General features: G+C 40.0%; 1 protein-coding gene across 4 annotated transcripts in view; it reads right to left on the reverse strand.

Annotated features, from left to right (window-relative positions):
- LOC118573087 (SPHK1 interactor, AKAP domain containing) overlaps positions 1–27,525 on the reverse strand; it is a 162,072-nt gene that overhangs the window by 72,751 nt on the left and 61,796 nt on the right. For 3 of the 4 annotated variants that reach the window (XM_036173145.1, XM_036173146.1, XM_036173143.1), the window contains one exon: positions 20,830–20,937. In XM_036173145.1, coding sequence (XP_036029038.1) covers positions 20,830–20,937 — 108 coding nt within the window. Of the gene's footprint in view, positions 1–20,829; positions 20,938–23,884; positions 23,963–27,525 lie in introns of all 4 variants that reach the window. The other variant, XM_036173147.1, reaches the window with a different exon arrangement.

Here is a 27,525-nt window from a genome sequence, read left to right on the forward strand (position 1 = left end):
GGGCAACAGAGTACCTGTCTAGTTGTCAGACAGATGTCACAGAAGATGCCGTGGAGCCTGTGACTCTATAGGGCACTGGTGTGATGCCAGCCTAAATTAGGGGGGGATGCACATAGCATGGGAAAACAATCGTTTTCATTTAAGTGAAACAGTAGGTGAATATGTAGGAACTTATTATGACAAGGTCATTTTGAAAAAAATTTCAATATAATCAATAAGTAAATCCATTGCCTCTTCAGTGCACTCTGTCACCTGCTTGTGGCTTGAAATGTGAGTTCTCAGCTGTTCTTGCTGCCATGCCTTTATTCTGAAAGCATGGCCTCTAACCTAGAACCATGAGAACAATTAAATATTCTTTTTTATAAGTTGCCCTGGTCATGGTGTTTTGTCACATCAATAGAAAAATAACTAAAATATGTAGATCACATAGCCAGGAAGGGATTTCTTGTCCTTTGTAACTAACTTACAGAGCTTAGTTATCCCACAAATGCTGTCACCGTGTGACCTCATACATACTTTTAACTTAAAAAAAAAAGATTTATGTATTTATGTATGTATTTATGTATTTGTATTTATGTATTTATTTATTGTGTATGCAGTGTTCTGCCTGCATGTATGCCTGCAGGTCAGGGCACCGGATCTCATTACAGATGGTTGTGAACATATGGTTGCTAGGAATTGAACTCAGGACCTCTGGAAGAACAGCCGGTGATCTTAATCACTGAGCCATCTCTCCAGCCCCATACTTTTAACTTTTGATACTGTACATTTCTCTACTTATGACACCTGTTGCAGTTACTCCATAAAGTTTTTATAGACAATCCTAGTAGAAACACTTCATAGAGGGAGGTAATTCTCAAGCAGTTACACACAGCTTGTTATAGCAGACAGTGACAGCAGAAACACTTTTGAGAGGCACTTGAAAGAAATGAAGAGAATGCCCATTTGAAATCACTCAACAGCCACTTACATAGCTAAGGGAGGGGTGTCCTCTGAGATGTAGCCCTGCCTTCCACTCCTATTCCAGTAATTTGTTTGCTGGGAAGTCTATACCTGCACAAAGCTGCTTGGTCTAGGAGTTCAGTACTTCTGTCATTATTATTGATATATCTTTTGTTCATTGTAAAAGAAACAGACCAGTAGCTGTGCTCTACTGTGTCCAGTCAATCATCTCACATATATTTTTTTTTTTTTGAGCTGAGGATCAAACCCAGGGCCTTGTGCTTGCTAGGTGAGCACTCTACCACTGAGCTAAATCCCCAACCCCATCTCACACATTTTTAAGACATAGAAAAACAATGGGTAGTCCAGAAACCTTAGTAAATGATGTCCACTGAGTAGAGTTTTCAAATGTAGCAGCAGCCAGGAAGCCACCCCTCCATCTACCACTAAAATTCTCTGTCTGTTGCAGAGAGTGCATAATAATTCCTTCATTGCATTGAGAAACTCTAAATAGTAATACAGCTAATAGTGGTCATGTCACTCATGACACTATGCTTTAGAGAAAGAGACCAGTGAATAGGGTTGATTGTGATGATGTACACTTAACATCCAGAACTGGAGAGGCAGAGGCAGGGGGACTGATTTCCAGGTCAGCTTGGGTGGCGTTGTGAGTTCTGATATCATAAAACCAAAATGACACTATGAAAACAGTCAAAGAGAGATCACTCCACAGTTAATTTCAAGTGAGCTTTCAGCTTGTGTATATTTTTCCATAATTATCAAACTGTCTCAGACTCTGAAAACACCTTCTGTTGGATGACCTAAGAGGAAAACTGTATCAGGATATATTTTGGTTTACTTAACAAAAACTTTCAGATCAATTCACTTCGTATTTTTAATGTATAAGAAACAAATACTGTTATGAATTGATTTTATTGCCTTGCTTTGTTTTCAAACAAATGATGTTGATTTGAATTTTTCTGCATTGCAGAAATCCATTATTTCTGCCTCATCTGGTATGCCCTGTGTATCTTCCTTTCAGTGATATCTTAAATGCTCACCATTGCTTAATTTTGAAAAGCATTTTCTTAACCTAAAAACACAGATGGACTTTCTCTCAGGATGCTAAGCTCTGTGTTGGTATCCGGGTGTATGACCAAGGCTCACTTCTTTTCTTTGTAATTGCTTTAAAACAAAGTGATCTTTGCTGCATGGAGAATGAGAAGTTTGGATTAGACAGGAGAGAGCCATCTTCTCAGACAAACTGACTGACAGAAGCAAAACAGGGAATCAGGTTGAGTAGCTAAGAGCTTGTGACATTGATTGATGACTTTTCCTTGACATTGCCAAGGTAAACCAAAAATATATCCTGATAGTTTTCCTTTTAGGTCATTCAACAGAATGTGTTTTCACAGAGTTTCAGGACAACAGCAATCTGCTGAGTTAACAGAAGCCACACTGAAGGCCAGGGTTAAAAAAAATGAATCAATACATGTGTATATATGCAGGAGAAATATGCTGTTCTCACTAATAAAGCATCGCCTCACTCTCCTTCAATACTACACTGCCAAGAACAATGAATAAGCTTTTGTAAAGAGTCTTAAAATTGGACAGATATTTTGAGCTCATATATTGCCAGCCACTTTGGAATTTGTGAGAGATGAATTATGATTCTTAATCATAATGCATGGGGTGGGGGCAGCTTCTACCTTCAATTATCTATTAATGTTATTAGACAGAAACTGCAGTGAAATTTCCTTAGTAGATAGCTACCAATCCATCATTTTCTGGTTCAAAATACAAAAAAGTTCTGGTTGTTCAAAGAAGACAAACATCAGTGTTCTTGTAGGTCAAGGCATGAGATTATGTTGAAATAAAGAAGTGGCAATCACAGACAGTGTGACCTCCTGCACAATTAGTGAGACAAAGAATGAGTCAGTTTTAGGTACTCAATACCCACTATTCCCTAGTACGCCTTTAACCTCTAAGCATCTTCAGGTGAGCACTGCATTGCAAGCCAATGCACACAGGACTAAAGAGAACATTTTATGGTTCATTTTGTAGGCTTATTTTGAGGCTACATCCTTTACAGTTAAGCAACCAGCAGTATACGATAACTTTCAGTGGCTGCTTTGGACACTACATGGCACCTGTTAAATGTTTTCAGAATACTGTTAACACAAGAATGTTCTGAAGTTGAACTCCATATTTTAGAAACCCCAACTTAAAAAATTTTTTTTTCCTGCAAAATTTGCAGTTCCGTTCACAATTGCTGGATTTAGACAAAAATGAGACGCTATTTCTCAGGCACACTAACTTCAACAGAACCCTCAACACAGTTGAGTGTCGGAGGTTATTTAGGAATGCAATGGCTGACTACTAATTATAAACCCTTCTGAGTCACAATGTAAACCTGCAAGGGCCATGCAGGTGACATAGAGCAGAACAAGCTGAGCTGACAATATGGGATAGGACTAATTTCTAGGTCTGTTGGCGGGTGTGGGAAGTTTTAAGGACCAGATCTCCAGTAACATAAGAAAAGTTAGCAAAAATGATCGAAACACCATTTTAATTCTCAAGGAATTATCTAAAGGTCACACAGAGTACAGACAAATATTGATTCAACAGACTCTACTAAAACAGAGATTGTACCCTTGTGTCCCTGACTCTAGCCTCTTATTCACTCTGATGGGAGTGATACATGGGCATCTGTGTTTAGGAAAGTGTGCTTCAATTATTCTAGGTTTCCCAATGATAGTTCCTATATGTCACTGGGAGCCAGAGTTCACATATTCCCAAACACTAAACAAAAGATGCTGTACTCATTATTCATGAAGGCCAAAACCCAATAGTGACTTTTCTCTATGTATGCACTACCTATTGGTCTGAGGTTCTACCCTAGGCATGAGAGAAGGCAATAATAGGATGCTGATGGCATTCTTTCCAGCTCACTTGAAGAGTTTCCACACCAAGATAAGCCAGCTGAGCACCAGTGAAAAACACCCTCATGTCCTACCAGCCAATGTCTACAAGGTTACTTGGAGAACCTTACATTGCAGTGTTTCTCCGTTTTTCCAATTAAGTTAATTTTAGTACTCAGGTGAACTTAATAGACAAATTGAAGAAACTAATAAAAGGTCAAGGTCATGGGATAGATGGAAAAGCTGATGAAAGACACTTCTCTGCACACACACACACACAAACACACACACACACACACACACACACACACCATATTTCCAAATTCTCACAGGGGCTAGTGAACCTCAAAGTGAGCATTCTAAGTTGAGATGCAATGGCTCTTTCTAGCTTAATCTGATGCAGAGATGGTTTGCATGTGAACCACAGGGTTTGGAGACTGCACAAAGGCACTCTTACTGGTTCAGATTTGGAATCCAGTCATCATTCAACACTAGGGACATTCTGAAAAATGTTGTGTGGTAGATATTGGTGTAATATTAAGAATATTTTCATGTTTCTCTGAGGATTCATAGAGAAAAGTATCAAAGTTATGAGAACTGGTAAGCATGGAACTTTTGAAGAGCAACAGACAAATCCTGGAACCCTGTTCATTCCCTCTCTGATTTGCCTGCTAACTAATATGGAGCAAAGCACACTGTTTCAGGCAGAACTTATGTATACCAACTATGCAACAGTATAAAAGAGAATAACTCTGCTGGCTAAGTAAGTTGTGTTTGACTTTGCTACAAAGATCCTCATCCAGCCAACACTTTTGGTTGTATGTGTGCTGGGTGGGAGGGTATAATGGAGAATGTGGTGGAATTATTTGTGCCCATTGCTATGTGGAGGAGGGTGTCATTACCAGATGATCCCAGCCTTCCTCTCCAATGGTGTTTCCTCCTAGTTATTCCTATTAATACCACCTACCTCCATGATTGCTGTACTCCCATCATTCCTGTTTCAGACTTCACTCAAAATATTCCCACTGCCTGGCATTGTCTCTGCCCTACACGTCCCTGTCTCTAAATCCTACACACTTTAAAAAGTGTGCCTCAACTAAGTCTACTCCATGATCCTCCCCACAAATTCTCTAAAATTAATCAGGGTAGATGGAATCACTTTTTGTTATTCATTTATTTAATGTTATTTTTAGATTTTTTTTATCAGAAATAGATTTTTTTCATACAATATATCCTAATTACAGTTTTTCTTCCTCCAGCTCCTCCCGAATCATTCCAACCTTCTAACTAACCCATATCTACACCCTTTCTTGTTTTCTCTCATTATATAACAAACAGGCATTTAGGAAAACAAAGAAAAAGAAAAGAAGATGAAATCAGAATAAGATGAAACAAACAGGAAAAAAAGAGCCAAAGAAAAAGCACAAAAACACATATAGATGTAGAGACACATATATTCACACACAGAAATACTGTAAAAACACAAAACCAGAAAACACAATATATAAGCAAAAGTAACTACATTGTTTTCTCCACTAGTCCCTCTCATTCTTCTTAGTCTCTCTCAAATCCATGCCTCCTTTCTCTGCTATTGTTACACACACACACACACACACACACACACACACACACACACACATGTATATGTATAAGTAAGGCTCACCACTCAGAATAGAATGGCAAATTGGGGGGCTCATCCCTTGGAAAAGCACCTCCTTTTCTTGGCATTTTTTAGTGGCCTGTGGTTCTTTGTCTAAGGATGAGGTTCACGAGATTATTCCCTTCCACGTTAGCATATCTGTTGATGTTGTTATTGTTTAGATCTTGTTTAGGCAGCCATACTGTTGAGATATCAAAGGTGTAGCATCTATCTTTACCCCCAACTCCTAACATTTGTTTTTCAGCCTTTGTCTGTCCCATGTACTCTTCTACACCATGCTAAAGTACTTAAAATGTAACTGTGAGTTTCTTAAGATGCAGAGATCTGGTATGTGTATATTTCATATCTCGCCCAGATTCTGGAGCAATAAGTTTATATATCATCATATTGCAATCCATGTCAGCTGGATATGTTCAGGTATGCTTCCTGAGATGACTGAGGGCAATGTATTTTTGGATATATGGCAGAGGCATACCAAATTTTAATTGCAGTTTCCTGCTGTAGATATGATTTGGAAGTTTGCCCACCCACATCTCAGGCTGTCTGTCTTGCTCTTGCCTCAAGCATCCCAGGGTGGCTTCTAACTAGTTAGGCAGTCACAAATGAACTTGAACTTGTACTTCCAATCCTTTTGCTTCCATATCTCAGCTGATAGTGTCACTGTGTCCACTTTAAGTGTTGAAGCAGATCAAACCTAAGGCTTCTGGCAACCATTCTACTAGTTGAGTCATATTCACAGCCCCATCTGGGAGTAACTTCTATTAAGAAGGTTGGCATTCTTAAATTTATATAAAAAAAAAATCCATAAGCTAAATATCTAGAAACTTCTGATTCTCCCCTACCTCTCTCTCTGTTTGTGTGTGTGTGAGTGTGTGTGTGTGTGTGTGTGTGTGTGTGTGTGCGTGCACTCATAGCTGTGTTTCTGCATGCATAGGTACATTATTTGTGGATCTACATATGATTATTTGTGTGTATTAATGTGGAGGCCACAGGACAACCTCAGGCATTAGGAATGTTGACTTACCTTCTTGTTAAGATAGGGTTTCTCAGTGGCCCAGAGCTTGCCCATTAGGCTAGGCTAGGCTAGCTAGCCAGTGAGCCTCAGAGATCACCTCTCTGCATCCTCAGTGCTGGTATTACAGTGTCTGCTACCAGGTTGGGTAGAAGGCTCAGCCTAGAAATGTACCTACCACCAAGCCTGATGACCTGAGCTTAATCCCTAGGATGCATATGGTGGAAGGAGAGAACAAATTCATACAAGTTTTCCTCTAACCTTCTCCTGTGAGCCATGGCATGTATGTTTATATACAGATAAACAACCCTGTGCCATGCTTGCCATTGCTTTAATTCATTTTTATTTCATGTGTATGAGTGTTGGTTTGCACATACATATGTGCACCATGTGTGTGCCTGGTGCCCACAGAGGCATCAAATATCTTGATACTGTAGTTATAGATGGTTGTGAGCCACCCTGTGGGTGCTAGGAACTGAACTGGAGTCCTCACCATTAGTAGCCAGTGCTCTCAATTGCTGAGCTATCTCTCCATCCTCATTCCTGACTTTTTTTAAAAAATTTTTTTAGATTTATTTATTATGTATACAGAAGAGGGCACCACATCTCATTACAGATGGTTGTGAGCCACCATGTGGTTGCTGGGAGTTGAACTCAGGACCTCTAGAAGAGCAGTCGGTGCTCTTAACCTCTGAGCCATCTCTCCAGCCCTCATTCCTGACTTCTTAACACAGATTCTTGTAATTGAACTCACCTACCATCGGCCTCTGGAAAATGAATATTATGTGTTTCCCAGTGTGCCACTGTCAATGTGCTTTATCATTACCCTGGCTTTCTTCATGGCAAAAAATTAGGATAAAGATGGTAAATCAATTCATTTAGAATTAATAACCAATTCAGTTGAAAATCCAGGGCCTTGGTCCTGAGTTAGGTGCTAAACTAACTCATTAGCCTCTAGAGGAATTAAATGATGAGGAGCTGGCAGAGGGCAACTTCAGATAAAATTATTTATAACAAAGGAAAATTAAATCTAGGAATTAGCTGCTGTAGCATATCTCAAGAGGAAAAGCTTTTAGTTCCTGCATATTACAGTTCAGTTGATAGGTCATAAACAGAATTTAAAAGTAAAAATGGCTTTCATAACCAATTTAGGTTGAAGAGAAACAGAGCAAGAGAAGAGTAATGTGACTCTTTGGATTATGAATTGAGAAATGAGATTATAAAGATATCAGGAATGAAAAACTTTTGGATATTAATCTGAGAAAGAGGCCCATGCAAGCCATAGTGCACATTCATTTGGATATTTCTCTTCAGTTGTGTTAAATTTAGGGCGTTCGTGTGGGTATATCTAATGGGTGCTTGGAACTGTTCCTGCAGTCTACAGATTTTGGTCCTCGGTGCACAGCCTGGGCAGAAGCCATGAGGTGTGGATAAAATAGGCTCAAAGAAAACATCAGTTGAGAAGGGATCAAGCTTCCAGACAGATACTGAGGAAACACTAAACCAAGGGCTGGGTCGAGGGGTAGGTAGGGGCAAAAATTCAAGTTGAAGTTTACAAAGTAATAATTCTGGAAGCAAGAGAGGAATTTGACTGAAAGAATGCTGTTTTTGAAGCCATGGAGAGGCTGAAGTGTGGTATGGGTGAAATTTCAGTTACCTCTGTCAAGAGTGGGATCAGGAAGACAATGGCGACATGTTATGCTATTGGACTTAGTGGCACACATTGGAATGACTTCAACAAAATGGCGAGGAAGATGAGTCAGCCCAGCGAGGAACATGCTTCTACAGGATGGATGACTTGACAGGAAGATGAGTTCAAAGCAAGTGGTTTTTTCTTTCAAAAAGTTGGAGAAACATGAATATTCAGACTAGTGTGTGTGGTTTTTTTAAATAAGGAATGATGTCCAAAATTGCTTTGAAAGACATTAGCAATTTTGAAGGAGGAAGATATTCAAGTAATTGAGTAATCCACTGTCAGTTCCCAGTAAAAGGATTAGTTCGGGAAATTGCAGTTGATTTTTCAGGGTTTACTCTGAAGACATGAATGTGAAATGTCTCCCCCTACCTGACTGAGTAATCCTTAAAAGTTGAGATGACTATTTTGTATGAATGAAGCAAATGTACTGGACCCAAAAGAGTCAGTGGCAGTTTATATGGCAGCAAGTAGGCACCAAGACAGTGCAGGCTATGGAAAAAAGGTATTTGAGCAACAGTAGGCATTCTAATGAAACTGTCATCAGGGAAGTAAATGGGGATAGAGCTACCTGAAAGGCAAAATGTGATAGGGAGATGCAGAGGGTCTTCAATCAGATATACTTGGGTATAAATACATCTAGTTGACACATTTTTACTTTTTAGATTATTCTTCCTTGGTTGAGTCTTCATGAAGGGTGCTATAACCATGGCTTCAATAGATACATAGATATAAAATGTACATATGTATATGTAATACAAATACCAATGTATAAACAATGTAAATTGGGATAATTGATGTCCACTGCCATCTATTGTCCAGGTGAGGTGAGATTTTTTTTTTTTCCACAGCATCCTCTGGAAGTGAGGGTACTTAGAAGAGGTGGTCTGGATGAAGAAAAGTACCGATTTGGATAAGCCAAATGAAGTGACAAGAAAGGGAATCTTGGTAACTTAATTGGTCCCAGGCATAGCATTTATTTTTGAGCTGGAAAACATTTGTAGGATTGTGAAGTAGCAAATGATGAAATGACATAAGTCAGAAATTGGAGTCCCACTAGCTGATCCCAACCCAATAGATGGATTCTGTTTTAGTTATACAATGTTACATGAAAATTATTGGCCTGGAAAATACTTTGAAATTTAATGTATTTTATACAGAAACAAAAATGAACAATATTTCTGACTCCCTTTGAAAAGCTGAAGGTCTCACATCACTACTTGGAGACATGACACATCATCATTGTTGCTCATGGTAGCTCCTACAGGAAAGTGGGGCAGGAAGTAGTCTGGTTGCCAATAGTAATAGACCCATTAGACAGTAAGATTTGGGTACTTTCTTTCTTATGGCTTTCAGAATGCTACTGTATAAATGTATTGCTTCTAGTAAATAATAGCAGGTAAGTAATAAAATATCTAATATCAGCATCTAGAAATGTATAGAAATGACTATGTCCCAGTGGTACTGGATCCTCTATGTGGAAAAGGCAACAGCAATGAATTAATCTTTACTTTCCACTGGACTTGACAGTCTTATGGCCCTTCTCTTTTACTTCATCCCTTGGGTACAAGATAGCTTTTGATTACTATGATAGGTGGGCTAGAGTCATTGGAAATGAGTGGTCTGTGTTTTCCTTTCACACTTACGGTAGTTTGGTGTGCAATGTGGAGTTAAAACACCACCAGTTTGGTGTGCAATGTGGAGTTAAAATTTGGATGAATCAGCTCGCAGGTGGTTTAAAGATCAAAGCTTCAGGAAATTTGGACAAATGCTTCCCAACTAGATATAATTTGGGATATCCTCCATCTACCCCCTTCCCATTTTTTCACTACATCTGGAGGATACTTTAAGGTCCAGGGTTACTTTTGTTTATCACAACTTGGAAATGTGAACTGCTGGGACCTAATGAAGATACTAAATACAAATACGCTGCCATGCACAGGACAGCCCCTTGTAACAAAGATTTACCCAGACCAATGGTTTAAACAGTACCAGAAATAAAAGACCTTAATATATAAGACATTACCCATGGATGTCCAGTAAACTTGCTCTAGTGAGCTGGCTGACATAGACACTCTATTTAATGATTATATTAATACCAAAAATAAGGTGTAGCTTGATGGGGAATATCTCTTTCTCACCCCATTCAGCTACTGCAAATGTTTGAGGAAAGTATATCAAATGCTTCCAGATGGTCCAATTAAACCCAGTGGGCATCACACACACCATGGACAAATGTGTAGAGGACTGTCTCTGGTCTATTAGAAAGTACAGTAACTGATATTGAAGGACAGAAATTCTGCTTCTATATTTAGTATGTACTCATTTCTTCATTAACCTCTACAGCAAACCTGTGTCATTGTCATAAAAGAGGTAACTAATACTCCCAGGAATACAGATCACAAACCAGATACCTGTCAGTGCTCATTAGCCAGATCACCTCCTTATATTTGTGTTTTTCAACCTTGAGTACACAAGATTAAAAAGTCACCTACTAATTTTCACCTTTCCCACTAGGGTATCAGAATAATTGAATAGAAAAAAAAAGGTTGATATAAATAAGCAATTCTAAAAAGAACTAGAAAATTATGTAGTCGCTCCCTTCAGGTGTTAGAGGTATTTTAATGAGAATAATTATTTATTGTTGCTGGCTTTTCTTGATTGATAGGCCTTTTCCTTAGAGGAAAATTGCCGTAATGGAAGGAGGTGTTGAACATTTGAAACATGTCTCTATTTTGAGCTATTTTAATAACGTGTTCTGTCAAAATGAATTAAAAATAGCCAATAAATGATGTAAACACTCAGGCTTTATATGCGCACCCCGATCTGCTCCTCCAACCACAGTTTCAGTGGCAAAATGTGGAGATTTGTAAAATATTTTATGCATTCAAAATTCAGGCTTGCAGACTAAAGCAATGCTTCTTTGCTACATCTTGGACTCTACGCATGCAGGTCATCTGCTATGCATGAATTCTGAGTGTCCCAGACTTCTTGCAAATTGCTCCTTTCTCTCTATACTGTCTATCCCTTCTCTGCATGGATCTCTGTTCTCCAAGATGCTTTGATGACATTTAAATTTTGACCTCTATCCCTGGCCTTGCTAAGAGCTGCAGTCTCTAAATGCAGATGACTACCTATCATCTCTACATGAATGAACATATGACAGTCAACCATGGCCCACTTTTTGATGTCTACTCTCCCTTTCTTCCTGTCTCATTGCTCTCTCCCTTATCCCCTTTTGTGTCACTGGCCCAGGAGCTCAAGCCAAAAACTATCAGTGTAATGACTCTTGATTTCTGTCCTTCAACAATATTATTTAATATATACATACAATTTTATTGCTTTACTTTTTTTTACTCTTGTGTTTTCTTTCCATTAATTTGTTGTATTTAATTTATTGCTTTTGTAACAATGTATTTAAGGCATACAGCACACTTTAGGAAACACATGTGCTGTGGATGTCTCTCTGTACGCTGGGAATATGTGTTGCTCTGATTGGTTGATAAATAAAGATGCATCGGCCTATGGAAAGGCAGCTCAGAGTCAGGTGGGAAATCCAAGCAGATATTCAGAGAAAGAAAGGAGTCTGGGGAGATGTCGGCTGCCGCAGTAGGAGCAGCAAGATGCCAGCAGACTGGTAATGCCACAGCCACATGGCAACTTACACATTAATAGAAATGGGTTAAGCAAGAAGCCTCCCATAAACCATGCAATTGGTAATTAATATTAAGCCTCTGGATGATTATTTTATAAGCAGCTGAGGGACTATGTGGCCAGGTGGGATCAGAGAAAACTTACTGCTCCATTCGTGCATGTTAAGATCATTAGGATAATAGAATAAGTGAACATTTCTCTCATCTCAACTAGTTATCTACCTACCTTCTCCATGGCTAGAGCAGCTACAGTCTATACAGCTAATGAAAATCTAAAGTAAAATACAATATTATTAACTATGCACCTCCTGTTGTACACTGAATAATTTTTACTTATTTGTCCAATGCAGTTTACAACCAACTTTTAATATGCAATCACACAGGGAGTCCTTATTCCCAAGTGTTTAAATAGTTTTTAAAGCCTGGTTTATAAAGATAGATAAGCCTTCATGATTATGTTCACAGTAAAGTGGTTTCCTAACTCATTGGCTTCTGGCAGCTTAGTCATGTTTAGTGGGAATTTGATTTCTCTAAGAGTCAAAATGCTTCTTCTGGGAATTTTGAATTTTTTGAGGGGGCAGATTGATAGGGTGAGGCCAGGCCACACAAATAGATCATAAGATTTGTGCTCCACTTTAACTAGGGTCATCTCATTTTATCTATTTGGGGAGCTGGGCTGGAAGCAAGCCTTCCAGGAGGGTCCTTTCTCTGAACTCATTGAAGGGCTTGAGTGTTGTTAAAACCCCTGGAAGGAAGAAGAATGTGGCTAGAAAACAACAAACCCCTATGGGTGAGGACTGAGAGCTGGCTCACATTCTCTCCCTTGCAGGAGGCTGCCGCCTGAAACAACCCTCCAGCCTGAATAAGATTCTTCCTAAGGCAGACATCTCTACTTCAACATGGGGGGTTTGTTTTACTCTGTCATCCTTCACTGACATTTGCTGGTTTTTGCTTTTCTGCAGGTGGCATTGTTTAGCTTTACTTTAAAATTCTTTAGTGATAAAGGAATGCTGTTGTGCAGAGGAACTGAACTAGGCTGTGCCAGTCAGCTTTTCCTCTCTGTGTCTAAGCACCTGATCAAATAGCTTTAAGGGTCAGGAAGATTGATTTTGTCTGAGAGTTTCAGCAGGAGTGCCCTTGGGGATCATGGGGAATTTGACATCATTGTTTCTAGATGAAGGCTCAGTAGGCAAGCAGGAGGGTAAATAAGGACAATGTGTGGGGAGGGGGAGAGGAGAAAGAGAGAGAGGAAGGAAGGAAGGAGGAGAGGAATAAGGAGAAAAGAAAAAAGGGAGAGGAAGGGAGAGAAGAAGGGGGAAGAGGAAGAGGGAGTGAAGTAAAAAAGAATAGGAAGGAAGAGGAGAGGAGAAAGGGAGAGGAGGAGAGGAAGAAGGAGAGGGAGAGGAGACAGTGAAGAAAGAATGAATATGCCCCCAGTGATCTTCCAAACAAGCCCCATCTCCTAACGTTTCTACCACCTGCTAAGAGCACTACCCTTGAGAACTATATGTGAACCTCTGGAGGACTTTCTACAGTCCAAGTGCAAGGGAACTATAACAAGGTTTTTCTACAGAGTCAAGTTCAATCCTAAGTTTTAAATCTTCATGCTCCACACGAAAGAAGAGAGGAATAAAGGACCTCAATTTGTAACTCATCTGCTATTAGTCACATAAAAACACATCACAGAGTAAATCACAAAGTTAGTAACACTTGAGGAAATGGGGGACTGCTGTCTCCTTTCTTGCCTTGTGCCTGTCAGTCTAAAATTAATGAAAAATCATGAGTTTCTAACTTACCTTTAAAAGAAAGAAGCAAAAACCTGCTTTAGAATTTGTCACATATCTGGACAAGATGCTTACAAATATCCCTCCCAGTTCTATAGTTATATATATTTCCTTGAGTATCCTAGTCTAGATCTTTCAAAGAAAAGCTTTTCATATGAAGTATTTAGCTCTCAACTTTTTTCAAGTCTCATATATTTAAAGAAATGATATAAAGCAAAGGCCAGCCATTAGAGATTTTGTTATTTTTTGCCATTGCAGTAGAAGGCAGATCTATAGGACAGCTATCAGATATCAACTTTTCAATAGCATCCCTTCATGAAACCCTGAAGGCCACTGTAAAGCTCCACCCACTAATTTACATAGTTCAGACAAACATATTTTTAAATACTATGATTTGTTAATAAAAATGTATACAATAAAGAGAACATAATTTGAAGAACTGTAGCTGTGTATCTTGTTTTTTTGTGTTTTGTTTTGTTTTGTTTTGTTTTGTTTTGTTTTCGAGACAGGGTTTCTCTGTAGCTTTGGAGGCTGTCCTCGAACTCACTTTGTAGACTAGGTTGGCTTTGAACTCACAGAGATCCACCTGCCTCTGCCTCCCGAGTGCTGGGATTACAGGCGTGTGCCACCACTGCTTGGCAGCTGTGTATCTTAAAATGATCATTAAGGAAAAAAATTCTGATAGTAACCCTGTGCTGGCTTATTTTGTGTCAACTTGACACAAGCTAGAGTCATTGGAGAGGAAGGAGCCTTAGTTGAGAAAATGCATCCATAAGATCTGGTTGGGGATTTAGCTCAGTGGTAGAGCGCTTGCCTGGCAAGCACAAGGTCCTGGGTTCGATCCTCAGCTCAAAAAAAAAAAAAAAAAAAAAAGATCTGGCTGTAGGCAAGCCTTTAGGGAACTTTAAACTAGTGATTGATGGGAAAGGGCCCAGCCCATTGTGGATGGAGCCATCCCTGGGCAGGTGGTCCTGGGTTCTATAAGAAAGCAGGCTGAGCAAGTCATGAACAACCATGCCAATAAGCATCATGGCTCCATGGCCTCTGAATCAGTTCCTGTCTCCAGGTTCCTGCTCTGTTTGAGTTCCAGTCCTGACTTCTCTCAATGATGAACACATGGAAGAGTAAGCCAAATAAACTCTTTCCTCCCCAAGATGTTTTGGTCACGGTGTTTCATCACAGTGCTAGAAACCCTAACTAAGCAAAACCAGGAATAGTAACAATATAAATGGCCAAGATAATGTTGTCAGTGCATTAAGGTGACTCTTTAAAAGTTAAAAATAAAATTCTAGTATGTAGCAAAATTCAATAAAGAATTACTTAGCTTTGAATTAAAATATCAAGAATATGAAATGTCTAGTTCCTATCAATAGTTTTAAAGATCTCTTCTATGATTGATAGTGTCATGGCTGCTGAGTTTTGATGGTGAGCTTCCATTTCCATTGTCCTCCACATTTCCTTTCTTTTAAATAATTAGGTTACTGAAACAAACAAACAAAAAATAATAATAACGCCTTGAAAGTTAGTACATGAGGTTTTTGTTTGCTTGTTTTGTTTTTAGAATGTCAACTTGGAAAGAGAATGAAATGACATTGCATGATATATGAAGCTCTGTTTAGGAAACACAGGATTTTTTTCATACTTGATACCTTTGGAGAACTTGAAGGTCACCTCAAGAAACTTTCCAGCCTGTGTCTCCTTTTTGGGAGGAGCGTGGCTATCGTGCTTCTGATCACTTCACATTGTTCTTCACCAGGCTAGCATAAATCATCAACTTGATACAACCTAGAGTCATCCCAGTTAAGGACTTGCCTAGACCAGGCTGGTCTGCAGGCACATCTGTAAGGGCATTGTTTTGATTGTTAATTGGATGCAGGAGGGCCCAGCCTAGGGTAGGTGGTATCATTCTTAGGCAAGTGGTTTTGGGCTGTATTAGCTAGTGAGCAGCATTCCTCCCTGGTTCCTGTCTCCAATGTCTTGCCTTGACTTCCTGCCATGACCTCCCTCAAGGATGGACTATGACTTCAGTGGGTGAGCTGAAATGCATGCTTTCCCTGTTTAGGCGTTTTTTGGTCATGATATTTGTCATAGCAACAGAAAGGAAACAGGAACAGAGTCTTCATGTCAGCTGTGGGACATATGAACTGCCTTCTGAAGAAAAAAGACCCTCATGCTTTGCTTTTGGGAAACAAAATCTGTATTGCTACATGGACACAGCACCCCATTAATTTTTAAGCCTGAGGCCCTTCCTCAGAAGAAAAACAAAAACAAAAAGGAAAACAACCATCAATCAAGTGACATGAAACCAATCTAGTTTCCATATAAAATTAGCTGCTAATTGGAGCACAGAAGCAATTGCCAATGGAGCAGTTAGTTCACTTAGTGTTGGGTCGTCCAGAGTAACGAACAGATGACAAAGCAACGACAGCATCCCTACAGGTTCCTTGGGGGGATTGCTGTGATTATCTGTAAATACTTTAAGGCTGGCATAATTTCATAATGCTGATTTTTTAAATTAAACTTTAATAAAGGGATTATTTTCAAACATATTATTTTTATCTTCCTTTAAATTACACGCCCACTGCCCCCAACAGGACGCATCTGAGACTCTGTAGTACTGGCTGGTTGGGAATTTACTATGTAGCCCAGATTGGCTACCAATACTTGATAATCCTCCCGTATTAGCTACCTGAGTTCTGGGATTACAGGCATTAGTACTGTCCTTGCTTGCATTCACATTGAACTTTTATGGAGTGAGAAAATGAATTTTTATCCTTTGTTTGATAAGGTTTTTGTTATACAGTCCAGGCAACCCTGAAATCTGCATCAGTTCCCCCAGTAGCTGGGAGTACAGGTATATTCCACCTGCCACACTGAGAAATGGTTTTGAAAAAAAAAAGAGAATTGAATGATTTTTCTTGACCACATGGTTCCATCACATTTTGTTTTGTTAGATTTCCCTTCTTCTGGCCCAGTATATCCATAGTTTACCCTTGTTCATCTTTAAATCTGAGGTTCTTTCAAAAATATGGAACTCTGGTCTCTCATGATTCTTCTCCTGCCCTAGAAACCTCACCAAGCTAAAAGGGAAAGAATTTGGAAATTAAGAAAAAGTGACTATAGGATACATTAGCTAGAGACTGATTTTCTTTTCTCTTCTTTTCTTTTCTTTTTTTTTATTTTTCTTTATTAGGAAAATTTCTACTCACTCCAATGCTATCCACAGATCCCCCCTCCTCCCACCCACCCCTGCCCTCTTTCCCAAGCCACCCCACATCCCCACATCCCCCAAATCGAGGTCTCCCATGGGGAGTCAGCAGAGCCCAGCACATAGCCTAGGCAGGCCCAAGCCCCTTCCCACTGTACCAAGGCTGTGCAAGGTGTCACACCACAGGCACCAGATTCCATAAGCCTGCCCATAGACCAGGGACAGATCCCAATCCCCCTGCCTGGGTATCCCCCAAACAGTTTGAGCCAAACAGCCGTCTTCTGTATCCACAGGGCCTAGTCCAGTTCCATGGGGGCTCCACAGCTACCATTCCACAGTTCATGGGCTTCCACTAGTGTGGACAGTCATAAGGGGTTGGAGATTTAGCTCAGTGGTAGAGCACTTGCCTAAGCACAGGGCCCTGGGTTCGGTCCTCAGCTCTGGGAGAAAAAAAAATCCAAGAAGTTGTTGAATGAATGAACCTTTTAGTGGGGGATGAGAACATAGGGAAATGGGAGGGTCAAGCTGGAACAGGGACAGAGTAGAAGGGCAGGGAGGAAGATACCATGTCCTCATAATAGATGAGGACACCATGGGAATAGGAAGAGGTAGGGTGCTGGGGAGGCTCTCAGGAATCCACAAGGATGACCCCACCTTGGTCGACTCTCAGTGGTCCAGAGGGTGCCTGGACCAGTCTACTCTGGTGACCAGCCTAGCAAATAACCTAGCTGTCATCATGGAGCCTTTGTCCAGTGACAGATGGAGGCAGATACAGAGATCCATGGCCAGGCACTAGGCTGAGCTTTGGGAATCCAATTGATGAGAGAGAGGAGAGATACTGAAGGTGAGAGATGTCAAGATCATGATGGGAGACTGATTTTCTTTAGGGATCTTGAAATTTATTTTTGGTTCATAGACATGGATAATTTGTAACAGTTTATATCAGTTTCAGTCACTACAAATGAATGGGGAGGATTAGCAACAAATACTCTAATATATCTTTTACTTCTGTTTAGTTTCTTTCCCCATTTAGAAAGAACATGATAGTGGGATGAACCAATTAAACCATATTGGTGTCATCTAACACCAGAAAGGAACAAAGAAGAAAGGAAGTGCTATATTCTAAGTCCAGTTTGATGTGGATAGAAGTGTTTGTACACAGGAAGATGCCATGGCTATGAAAGTTGATTTTTCAAATTGTACACCTGCAATTCCAATCCCAAATAGAGAGTGTAGAGAAGACCTCTGCCCTTCAGTCACATTTTTTTTTTTTTGGTAGTCCAATTTTCATGTTCTCTTCAAGTAGAATACAACAATATGGGAATTATTTGGATGATAACTTTGGCCAGAGAATAGCTACTGATAACAGGTTCTCTTTTGCTACAAGAGTGCTATGATTGGTTATCCACACCACAAGTGCTTGGATGTTCTACCTCCAGAATTGCATTTGTAAAGAAGGCGTTACTATAGAACTATTTGTTACTTACTCCTCCTTATTTTTTGGAAAAGAAAATTAGGCCAGTAACTACTTTTCTGGACAGAGATTAAAAAATACTAAATGTTTGGGGCTAGGGACATGGCTTGGTCAGTAAAATGCCTGCCTTGGAATCCTACAGACCTGAGTTTGGATTCCTGATGCTAACATAAAAGTGGGCATGGTTGTACACATCTGTGACCACAGCACTGGGGAAAAGGGGAACTGCAGAGGGATGAGGCAAGTGGACTTCCAGGAGCTCACTGGCAATTGTAGCCATCCAGTGAGTGCTGGGCCCAGGGAGAGGCTCTGTCTCAAATGATAGCATGGAGAGCAATAATGGAAGGCATGGGAAGTCTGATGCTGCTCTCTGGCTTCTACCTGCATATCCATAGATCTACAACACACACACACACACACACACACACACACACTACTCACATACATACCACAGACACAGATACACACACCATGGACACTCTATGACACACATACCACACACACATACCACACAAATACACACACCATACACACTCTATGCATACACATAACACACACACATACACACACACTATGCACATACATACCACACACAGAGATATACATACCATACACACTCTATGTACATACATACCACACACAGAGATACACACACACATACATAAACCCTATGCACATACATAACACACACTCAGATACACACACCACATAACCCTATACACATATATACCACACACACCACACAACACATAGATACATGCACACACACACACACACACACACACACACACACACACACACACCACATAACACACAATACACACACCGGGCAGTGGTGGCACATGCCTTTAATCCTAGCACTTGGGAGGCAGAGGCAGGCAGATCTCTGTGAGTTTGAGGCCAGCCTGGTCCACGGAGTGAGTTCTAGAACAGGCATCAAATCTACACAGAGAAATCCTGTCTCAAAAAATAAAAAAAACAAAACAAAACAAAAGCATACAATACACACAGACACACATAGACAGATACCCACCACACACACCTTATGACACAATGCACACAGATATACAACACACACATACAACATTCCCCATACATATCACTTACCCATCTACACATACCACACACGGATACTAAAAGGCGTATACTGAAGTTTTTACTCAAAAGAGAGTTACTCTTTTTAAAACCATTTTTCTTTCCTTATTCATTTTCTCATACAATGTATTTTTATCATTTTTCTTCTACTCTCGTTCCTCCCTGATTCTCCATATCCCCACCACCCAACTCATGTTCTCCCCCACTCTCTTCCTCCCTCTGTCTCTGTCTCTGTCTCTCTGACACACAACCAACAAAACAAACATAAGATGAATAAGGCAATCGTCACCCCTCCCATGGAGTCCATTTTGTGTTGGCCAGCTACTGATGGACACAGGGGCCTGCTGAGGAGTGTGATTGGTATACATTGGAGAAAACTGGTTTTCTCTTTTCCAGCAGGTATCTATTCAGAACAACTTCTTGGGTAGGGGTGGGACTTTGTGTCCTGCTCCCCTTTAAAAAACAGAGAGTAACTTAAGCATGTTGGGGAGGTCTCTGCCAAGAGTGTCATAAGACCCCACCATGTGATGCTTCTTCCCCCTCTGTCTGCCAGGTCTGCTCTGCTCAGAACATATCAAAACGCATCCTGTGCCATTTTCATCCTTCTCTCTGTGTTTTTTCTTTTGAAACAGATATTCCAGCACAGAACATACCTCCAGGAATAGTTCAGAGTGCTCTCAATTCAGTCTGGAGAAGAAATACATTACATTTCTGGCTCCTTTGCAAAAGCTCCTCAGTCTGTGTACTCATGACCCTGTAAGAACTAGGTGAGTTCAATCATGATGCAGGATACAGTGCTTAGAAAGGATCAGCCCAAACACCTGCAATGTGTACCCACACTCTAAGCCCTAAGAATTATACAGTTTATCTATAACAACCAGTCTTGCCTCGCAGAGGCTTTTCATGTAGTACAGTACAGCTCAGTATATTAAAATTCATACCTTTGTATTTCTTAGGTTGAGGGGGATTTCAAATTATAGCTGTAACTCAAAGGATGCTAGAAAACTCTTGCCCAGTTTTCATATCAGAAAACACCTAACAGGAATTAGAAAACATATTGGAAAGTATCCAAGAGAGATGTTCAGATTTTCAATTTTTCTTCTTCTACTACAATTCTATTTCTGGATCTGTGCCTGGGTCATTTTTTCAGAATGCATTTTTTCCCCCTTTCCATGGGAGTGATCGCATTAGTTCTTCTATTCAAATGAAGCATCTATGTAGACACACTAGCTGTCTGTCCTCCTGAGCTACTCACATATTTTCAAAAGGATCCTTTCCCAACCTTGTATTTAAGAAGTTATTGCATACTGTGAATTTTCTGTCTTAGGTGCTTGCCCCAATTTCCCTCATTATCAGACTGTATCCCCACAGAGTGCTGCATACTTACCGAAGCACAGTTTTCAGATTCCTCATCCACAAACCCAATCTGGCAAGGAGTCCTCTGGTTCTGCAACCAGTAGTCTGTGGACTCCAGCAGGCTGTTGCTGCGGAGAACCTGGGGGAACACAGAGAAGCCTTTCAGTGTTATTCAGCCAGACTTTCTAGCTAGACAAGCAGCTTTCTACTGACAAACCTGTAGGTGTTTTTTCTCCCCCCACCCCCTTTCCTCCCAGCAGCTGGGTAAGAAGAAGAGGAGAGACCGTGCTGGATTACCGCAGCATTAGAAAGTAGAAAGCATTCTGCCATGAGCTAGCTTGCTGTTGATATTGATGTTCCTTTTTGTTAGTCAAATCTAACACCCTAAACACCAGTGTGTGCTTGACTTTTACATAACTTGTAACTTAGTGATTGTTTGGGGGTGATGACAAGCTGTCCAGGCACACAGAAGTTTCATCTATAGTTAATGTTCTCATGCAAATTTGGATACTTTGGATTTTAAAAAATTCATGTTTTCACTTTTGGTGCATTGTCTATTCTTTATTCCTTTGATTTTGCTAACATAGGTATGAAAAACATCTCAATTCTTTTAGAATACCTAAGGTACTGCTATTCCATTTAGCAATAGTATGACAAAATTAAAAGAAATTGAACACACATACCAGCAAAGCCAGATATCATTTATAAATGCAGTTTGGGGCCTTAGGTTTCAAATCAGAGACAAAAAGAATCTTTCAGAGACAAATATTTTGAAGATACAATTTCTTAAGTAACTAAATGATTCAATTTTGAATGTGACTTCCAGTGTTATCATGGTTCTCTTTTAAGGTAAATATCTGTTAATTTGTGATTACAACCTTCCCTTAAGCAATGTAATAGACTTGAGTAATTCAGTTAATGCCTCTAGAATAGAATTTTAATCTAATCACAACAAAATATTGTCTCTTTCATCCTATAAAAGCAGAAATATGGTATTTTTGTTTTAGAATAGAGTTAACACAAATTCAGAAATTCTTTTTTATAGCATTTTTTGCCTCAGATGTGTGATCTGTCTTGGGCACATCTTCCCCTTCAATACTGCTACTTAAAGATGACAAACCTCCATCTTTCTTTTGAGATAACACAAACAATTTGTGTGAACAGGCGAGCGAATGGTGAACTTGGTGCTATTTCTGCCAACTAACCTTGGCAGTGGGGCTGGCTTCTCACTCCTCTTAGAGAGATCTTCCTAAAAGCACTAACATAGCATTTGCTGTTTTAATGCCCATTATCTCTGAGTATTCAGTTGCATTTCTAGAGACAGTGTGATCTGTGGTGGCCCAGAGGGTTGAATGCAGAAGCACTAAGAAGAGACCAGTTGTCTCTAAGTCAGAAGTTGGAGAGATTTGCAAACATTCACAATAAACTCATATTCTCTTTGCCTCAAAGTTTTATTATGTTTTGGAGATCACATGTATCTCATTAATGAATATGTTAGCAAGTGTTTAACATTTTATAAATAGTCATGTTAGAAGAAGGTGCTAGAAAAACAGCTGTTGGGAAAGCACTTGCTATATAAGTGTGGGGATCCAAGTTTCATTGCTCACAGAAAAGCAAGGCAGACCTCAAGGGAGAAACCTGAGGAATGACTCTAGGAGTTACCTTCTGGCCTCCATGCATATGAGTGCATGGGGACCTGCACATACACTGCCCAAACATGTGCAACACACACACACACACACACACACCAAGGAAACAAAACAAAGTAAGATGAAAACTCTGCCATAAATAGATAAAATAAACCTAAACTATTACAGATACCAAAAGAACTTTAAGTTTTTTTGATTGTATTTTTTTTTATTTATTTTAAAAAGTCAAGAACATAGATTAACTTCACATAAAGCAGAAAGGGCCTCTAAACCTCTCAATCTATCCCTTTTCATAAAACTGGAGTTCATTTCTATTCTATTTCCTGATAGAACAGAGTGTGCAAACCTTGTTTAGAATGTGGGTTTAGCCATTAATAGCAGGACAACTTGGGCTAAGTGATGTAAACTATGATTTTCAGCTTCTGCATCTATGGGAAGGGATCAAAAAAGCATGTGGGGGGGGAGCAGGGAGGGGTCCACCGAGGAGCTGTGGGGGGAGCAGAAAGAGGTCCACTGAGGAGCTTTGGGGAGAGCAGGAAGGGGTCCACTGAGGAGCTGTGGGGGGAGCAGGAAGAGGTCCACCGAGGAGCTGTGGGGGGAGCAGAGAAGGGTCCACTGAGCAGCTGTGGGGGGAGCAGAAAGAGGTCCACTGAGGAGCTGTGGGGGGAGCAGAAAGAGGTCCACTGAGAAGCTGTGGGAGGAACAGGGAGGAGATCGACTGAGGAGTTGTGTGTGAGCCATTCAAGAGGTGAGTTATTCTCTCAGAACATGGTTTGGTTATGATTTGAAGGGAACTATAAACAGTGATAGAAATTTGGAATACTTTTACCTAAAATCATGAAAATGAAATGAGCAGATATATGAAGGCCAATTTTCTTTCATAAATATTCTGGATTGCAATGTAATTTGTCTTGTGAATTCTGTAGTATGGATAGTGACAGCCAGTATTGTCTGCATGGTTAGAAAATTCTACCAATCAAGCTATGAAAATTTACCTAGTAATTGTTGCAATGTTACTACTTCATAGACAAAAGTCTTTGCAGAATTTATGATTTTGATGATAAGGACCCAGAAGCTCAGATGGTTTGGGGGTGTGGTGTTTCAGCTCCCCATGGTTCAGACTTGACCTTGGATTTAGTCTTGAAGGCACCAAGGTCTATTCTGTTTGTCAATTCCCTGAACATAGCTATCTTCCATGCTTCCCAAAGAGTCTGATCTAGAGTGCTTCTGAAACATCTCTAATTGTCCAATTTTTCTAAGTAAAAGTGCATTTTATGTACTTTCATTTAAGATCAGATTTTCCTCATTAAAATTCCTGGGTAACATTTTTCTTTAAGAAGGAGAAACTTTTGTAGTGTAAATGATTTAACTGAATTAATCCACTTAGTGATGATATGATACTGTAATTTCTCATAGGCGGCGTGGTTTGAAGCCTACTTGAGTAATCATTAGATAACTGGTGCCATGTGCTTGTCCCTGGCCTTTCTTTGATCTTCAGGATTTGGAAGGTCATCACTGAAAAAAAAAAAAAAAAAAAAAACCTCATTAATTCTACATCTGAGGAACATCAGAGCTTTAACTACAGGCACCAGATGAACACACTGGCTAATCCTATTTTACCATCCAGCCCAACAAACATTCTAACCAGAATCAACTCTTCATCATTTCAGAGCTCATTCCTTTAGACTGTGGAACTTGTTTAGGTTCTGACTCACAAAAGGCATATAATGTTGTGATCCCAACAAAATGTTTCAGCTGTCACATCAGCATTTGACTGATCTTTCAATTAGGTCAGACTGAGGAGAAGGGAATCATTGAATTGCAGTTCCCTTGGCCCTTTCAGGGTGGGCAAAGTTGCCACACTTTCTTAACGGTGGATGGGAAGTGACAAAAGTCATCCTGCCATTTGGCCACCTGCCACCTTGGAATTTCTACAGCTGAGGAAGAGGTTGTCTGATCTGAAGATAGACAGTCTGTTACTTGTGCTTAGTAATTGTTCCTTCCTTCCTTCCTTCCTTCCTTCCTTCCTTCCTTTCTTTCTTTCCTTCCTTCTTTCTTTCTTTTTCTCTCTTTCTTTCTTTTCTTCATCTTTATGTGTTTATTTATGTATGCATTTTTTACATGTATGTTGACATGCCTGTGCATGTACCTATGCACATAGTTGCATATAAATATGGAGCCCCAAGATTGATGTCAGGGATCATTCTTAATTAATTACCCTTCCAATCTTCATTGAGGCAGGGTCTCTTGATCAAACCCAGAGATCATAATTATGGCTAGTGTCACTAGCCAGCTTTCCTGGGGACATTCTGTTTCCATCTGTGAAGCTGCAATTAGAGGCTGTCCCATACCCCTACCATTTACACAGGTGCTCGGGATCTGAACTTCAGTACTTATGATTGTGTGCCAAGCTTTTTAATCACTGAGCCATTTGCCCTTCCTGGTTAGAATTACTTATATTAATATTAATAATTAACAAAACGATACTACATTGGGAACTCTGAGCTAAAGCATCTCATATTATTTGAATTAAACCTCTAGACCTAGGATACAGTGTGAAAGCTAACATATGTACATGGCATGAAACAGTTCCTGACATATAACAGTAGCCATCCTTTAAAAGTTATTCTCTTTGCCCTTGATCACAGGGGCCAATAATTTGTTTATTTAGCATAGAAGCAGCATTACAGCCAGTCCGTCAGATATCAAGGCCTTGTCTCAAGCCATAATCTTTGTGTGTTAGTGATATCTCATGCATCTTATGTTTGGGTCATATGTCCTTATTTAAGGATTCAACTCTGGGTGATTGATTGCAAAGTTGTGTTCCAGTTCTGAAACTCTGTCAGCTAACTCTTGTGTCCTCCTAACCTCTGGCCCCAGTTTCCCTGAATAAAACTATTGTATCAGGCTATCTGAGGTAAATACCACACTTGGACAAAGCATCATGTAATCATCCCTTACACACTCCTAACTCTTTCCCCATATAATTTAGTAGTCCAACATGATGGTGGTGATGTACAACTTTAACCCCAGCAGAGGTAGAGGAGGGTGAATCTCTGAGTTAAAGGCCAGCCTGGTCTACAGAATGACTTCCAACATGGCCAGGGCTATACAAAGAAACCTTGTCTCAAAAAAGAAAAAAAAAAAAAGAGGGAGCTGAAGAGGTAGGTGGGTTTGAGGCTAAGAACACTTGCTGCTCTTTCAGAGGACCTGAGTTTACTTCCCAGGACCCATATTTAGTGGCTCACAATGGTCTGTAACTACAGTTCTAGGGAACCCAGCACCCTCTTCTGACCTCTGCAGGAACCCACACATACATGGTGCACTATACACACAGTCAGGCACACACACGTACATATAATATGGGATTTTTTTTTCTTAAAAAAGTCTGATAAGGGAACAAGAAAAGAAAATAAAGATACTAGCTTCAGTGAGCTATCTAGCCTAGTGTGTTAGCAATTTTAACCTGCTTTTTTTTGTCTAATGTTTGGACAAAAGACTAGAAGGAGCGCTTGAAGAAAAATAAAGTATGTGTTTGAGCATTTAATGTTTTTGAAGCTTTATGAATATAGCTTCCTGCTGAGGGAGTCATTTTTGAGTGGGATAAGAGAGATGCTCACCAGGTTCTCCACAGCTCATTTAGTTATCTGCTATTTTTAGTTCCAGCCTTGCTTATTTCAGATGGAGTGCTAATAAAGAACGTGCTGTGTGCTGTGCATTCCCGAGTTTGAAGTGGTAATAGTGCAATTCACATGAAAATTTCAAGAGTGTCCTGAATAAGGAAGAAAGATCCCTCTGCTCCATTGTGCAGCTGCTTTCATTTCAACAGACAGCCCCAACATACCACAGTTTTTGTACAAGACAGAGAAGAAGGAATTGGTTCTTACAAATTAAACTCAGTCCTATTATTGCAGAACAATGCCTGCTCTTTTGGTTGGTGTCTTAGAGTGGAGAAGAGACTTCTAGCTTCTAAGATTGGAGGAAGGACAGAAAACCCTACCACCTCATCTCACACACTTAGTATATTTAGACAACTTAATGGACTTCTGTGGTTTAGTTCTTGCATCAGTCATCCCAGGCTAAAAATGCTTGAGTAAGTTGTTCTGGGGACCAAATAAAATGTTTACAAAACCATGATCACCTAACAGAATAGGCAATTGATTGATGCATGCTTTCTATTAGTAGAGGAAGGCCATGGAATTTAGAGGGTATGTGTTCCATCTTAGCGGTTTCTTTATATTTCCAGTGTTTGACAAGCTCTCTTCCTTTGTTTGTGACATGTCATTCTTATTTTCATCTTTATTTCTCTACTCTCTCCAGCCAGCAGTTGGTTAAAAAATGTTCATTAAGTTCATTTGGGAAAATAATGAAGAACAAGCCTGATATAGAGTCATACACTGTGTTCTCAGCACTAGAGAGAGGGAGGCAGGATGATCAGAATTGCAAGGCAAGCCTAGTCAAGGTAAGACTGTGTGGCAAATAAAATAAAACAGGCACAAAACACCAACTAGTTCTTTGGGAATTACTCCCAGGGATGTGATGAAGGAAAAGGAGGTGCTTTGACTAATGGTAATCCCAGGCAAATATTCCAAGAACAAAGTGGTTAGCTTTGCCTGGGGTCGAGAAGCAACAAAAGCTCTAGCACCTAATGAATGTGTTGGAAGGCGAATTTGACTTGTCTAGAGATGCTGGGGAGGATTGCCTCTTCAGACTGGCTTTCCCTGCTTTGTTCATAAGTACTTCTTTCAGGAATACTGCTCTTTCCTCTCCCATCAATCATTCTCCTTGCAGAGCCCAGGGTCTCACAGAGCTTTAATTTTCACCTGGAGGGATGACAAGCTCCTATCTCTTGCTTCAGCTTTAGCCTTCCCTAGGAACCTGCTTTTCACATTTCTAATGGGTAGTTGTTACGCTTGGATCTGCTGTGGTCATCTTGGACTCTTTGTGTATAAATACAAACCCTCCTTTCCCAGTTGAAACTCTTAAAGGAAATTCGACTTCTGGTCCAGAAGTGATGGTACCTCTCCCAGTTATGTTAGCTTGCTCATTCTGTGCCAACTGAAACACATCTTTACCTA

Source organism: Onychomys torridus, chromosome 23, assembly GCF_903995425.1.
Source record: "Onychomys torridus chromosome 23, mOncTor1.1, whole genome shotgun sequence".
NCBI lineage: Eukaryota > Metazoa > Chordata > Mammalia > Rodentia > Cricetidae > Onychomys > Onychomys torridus.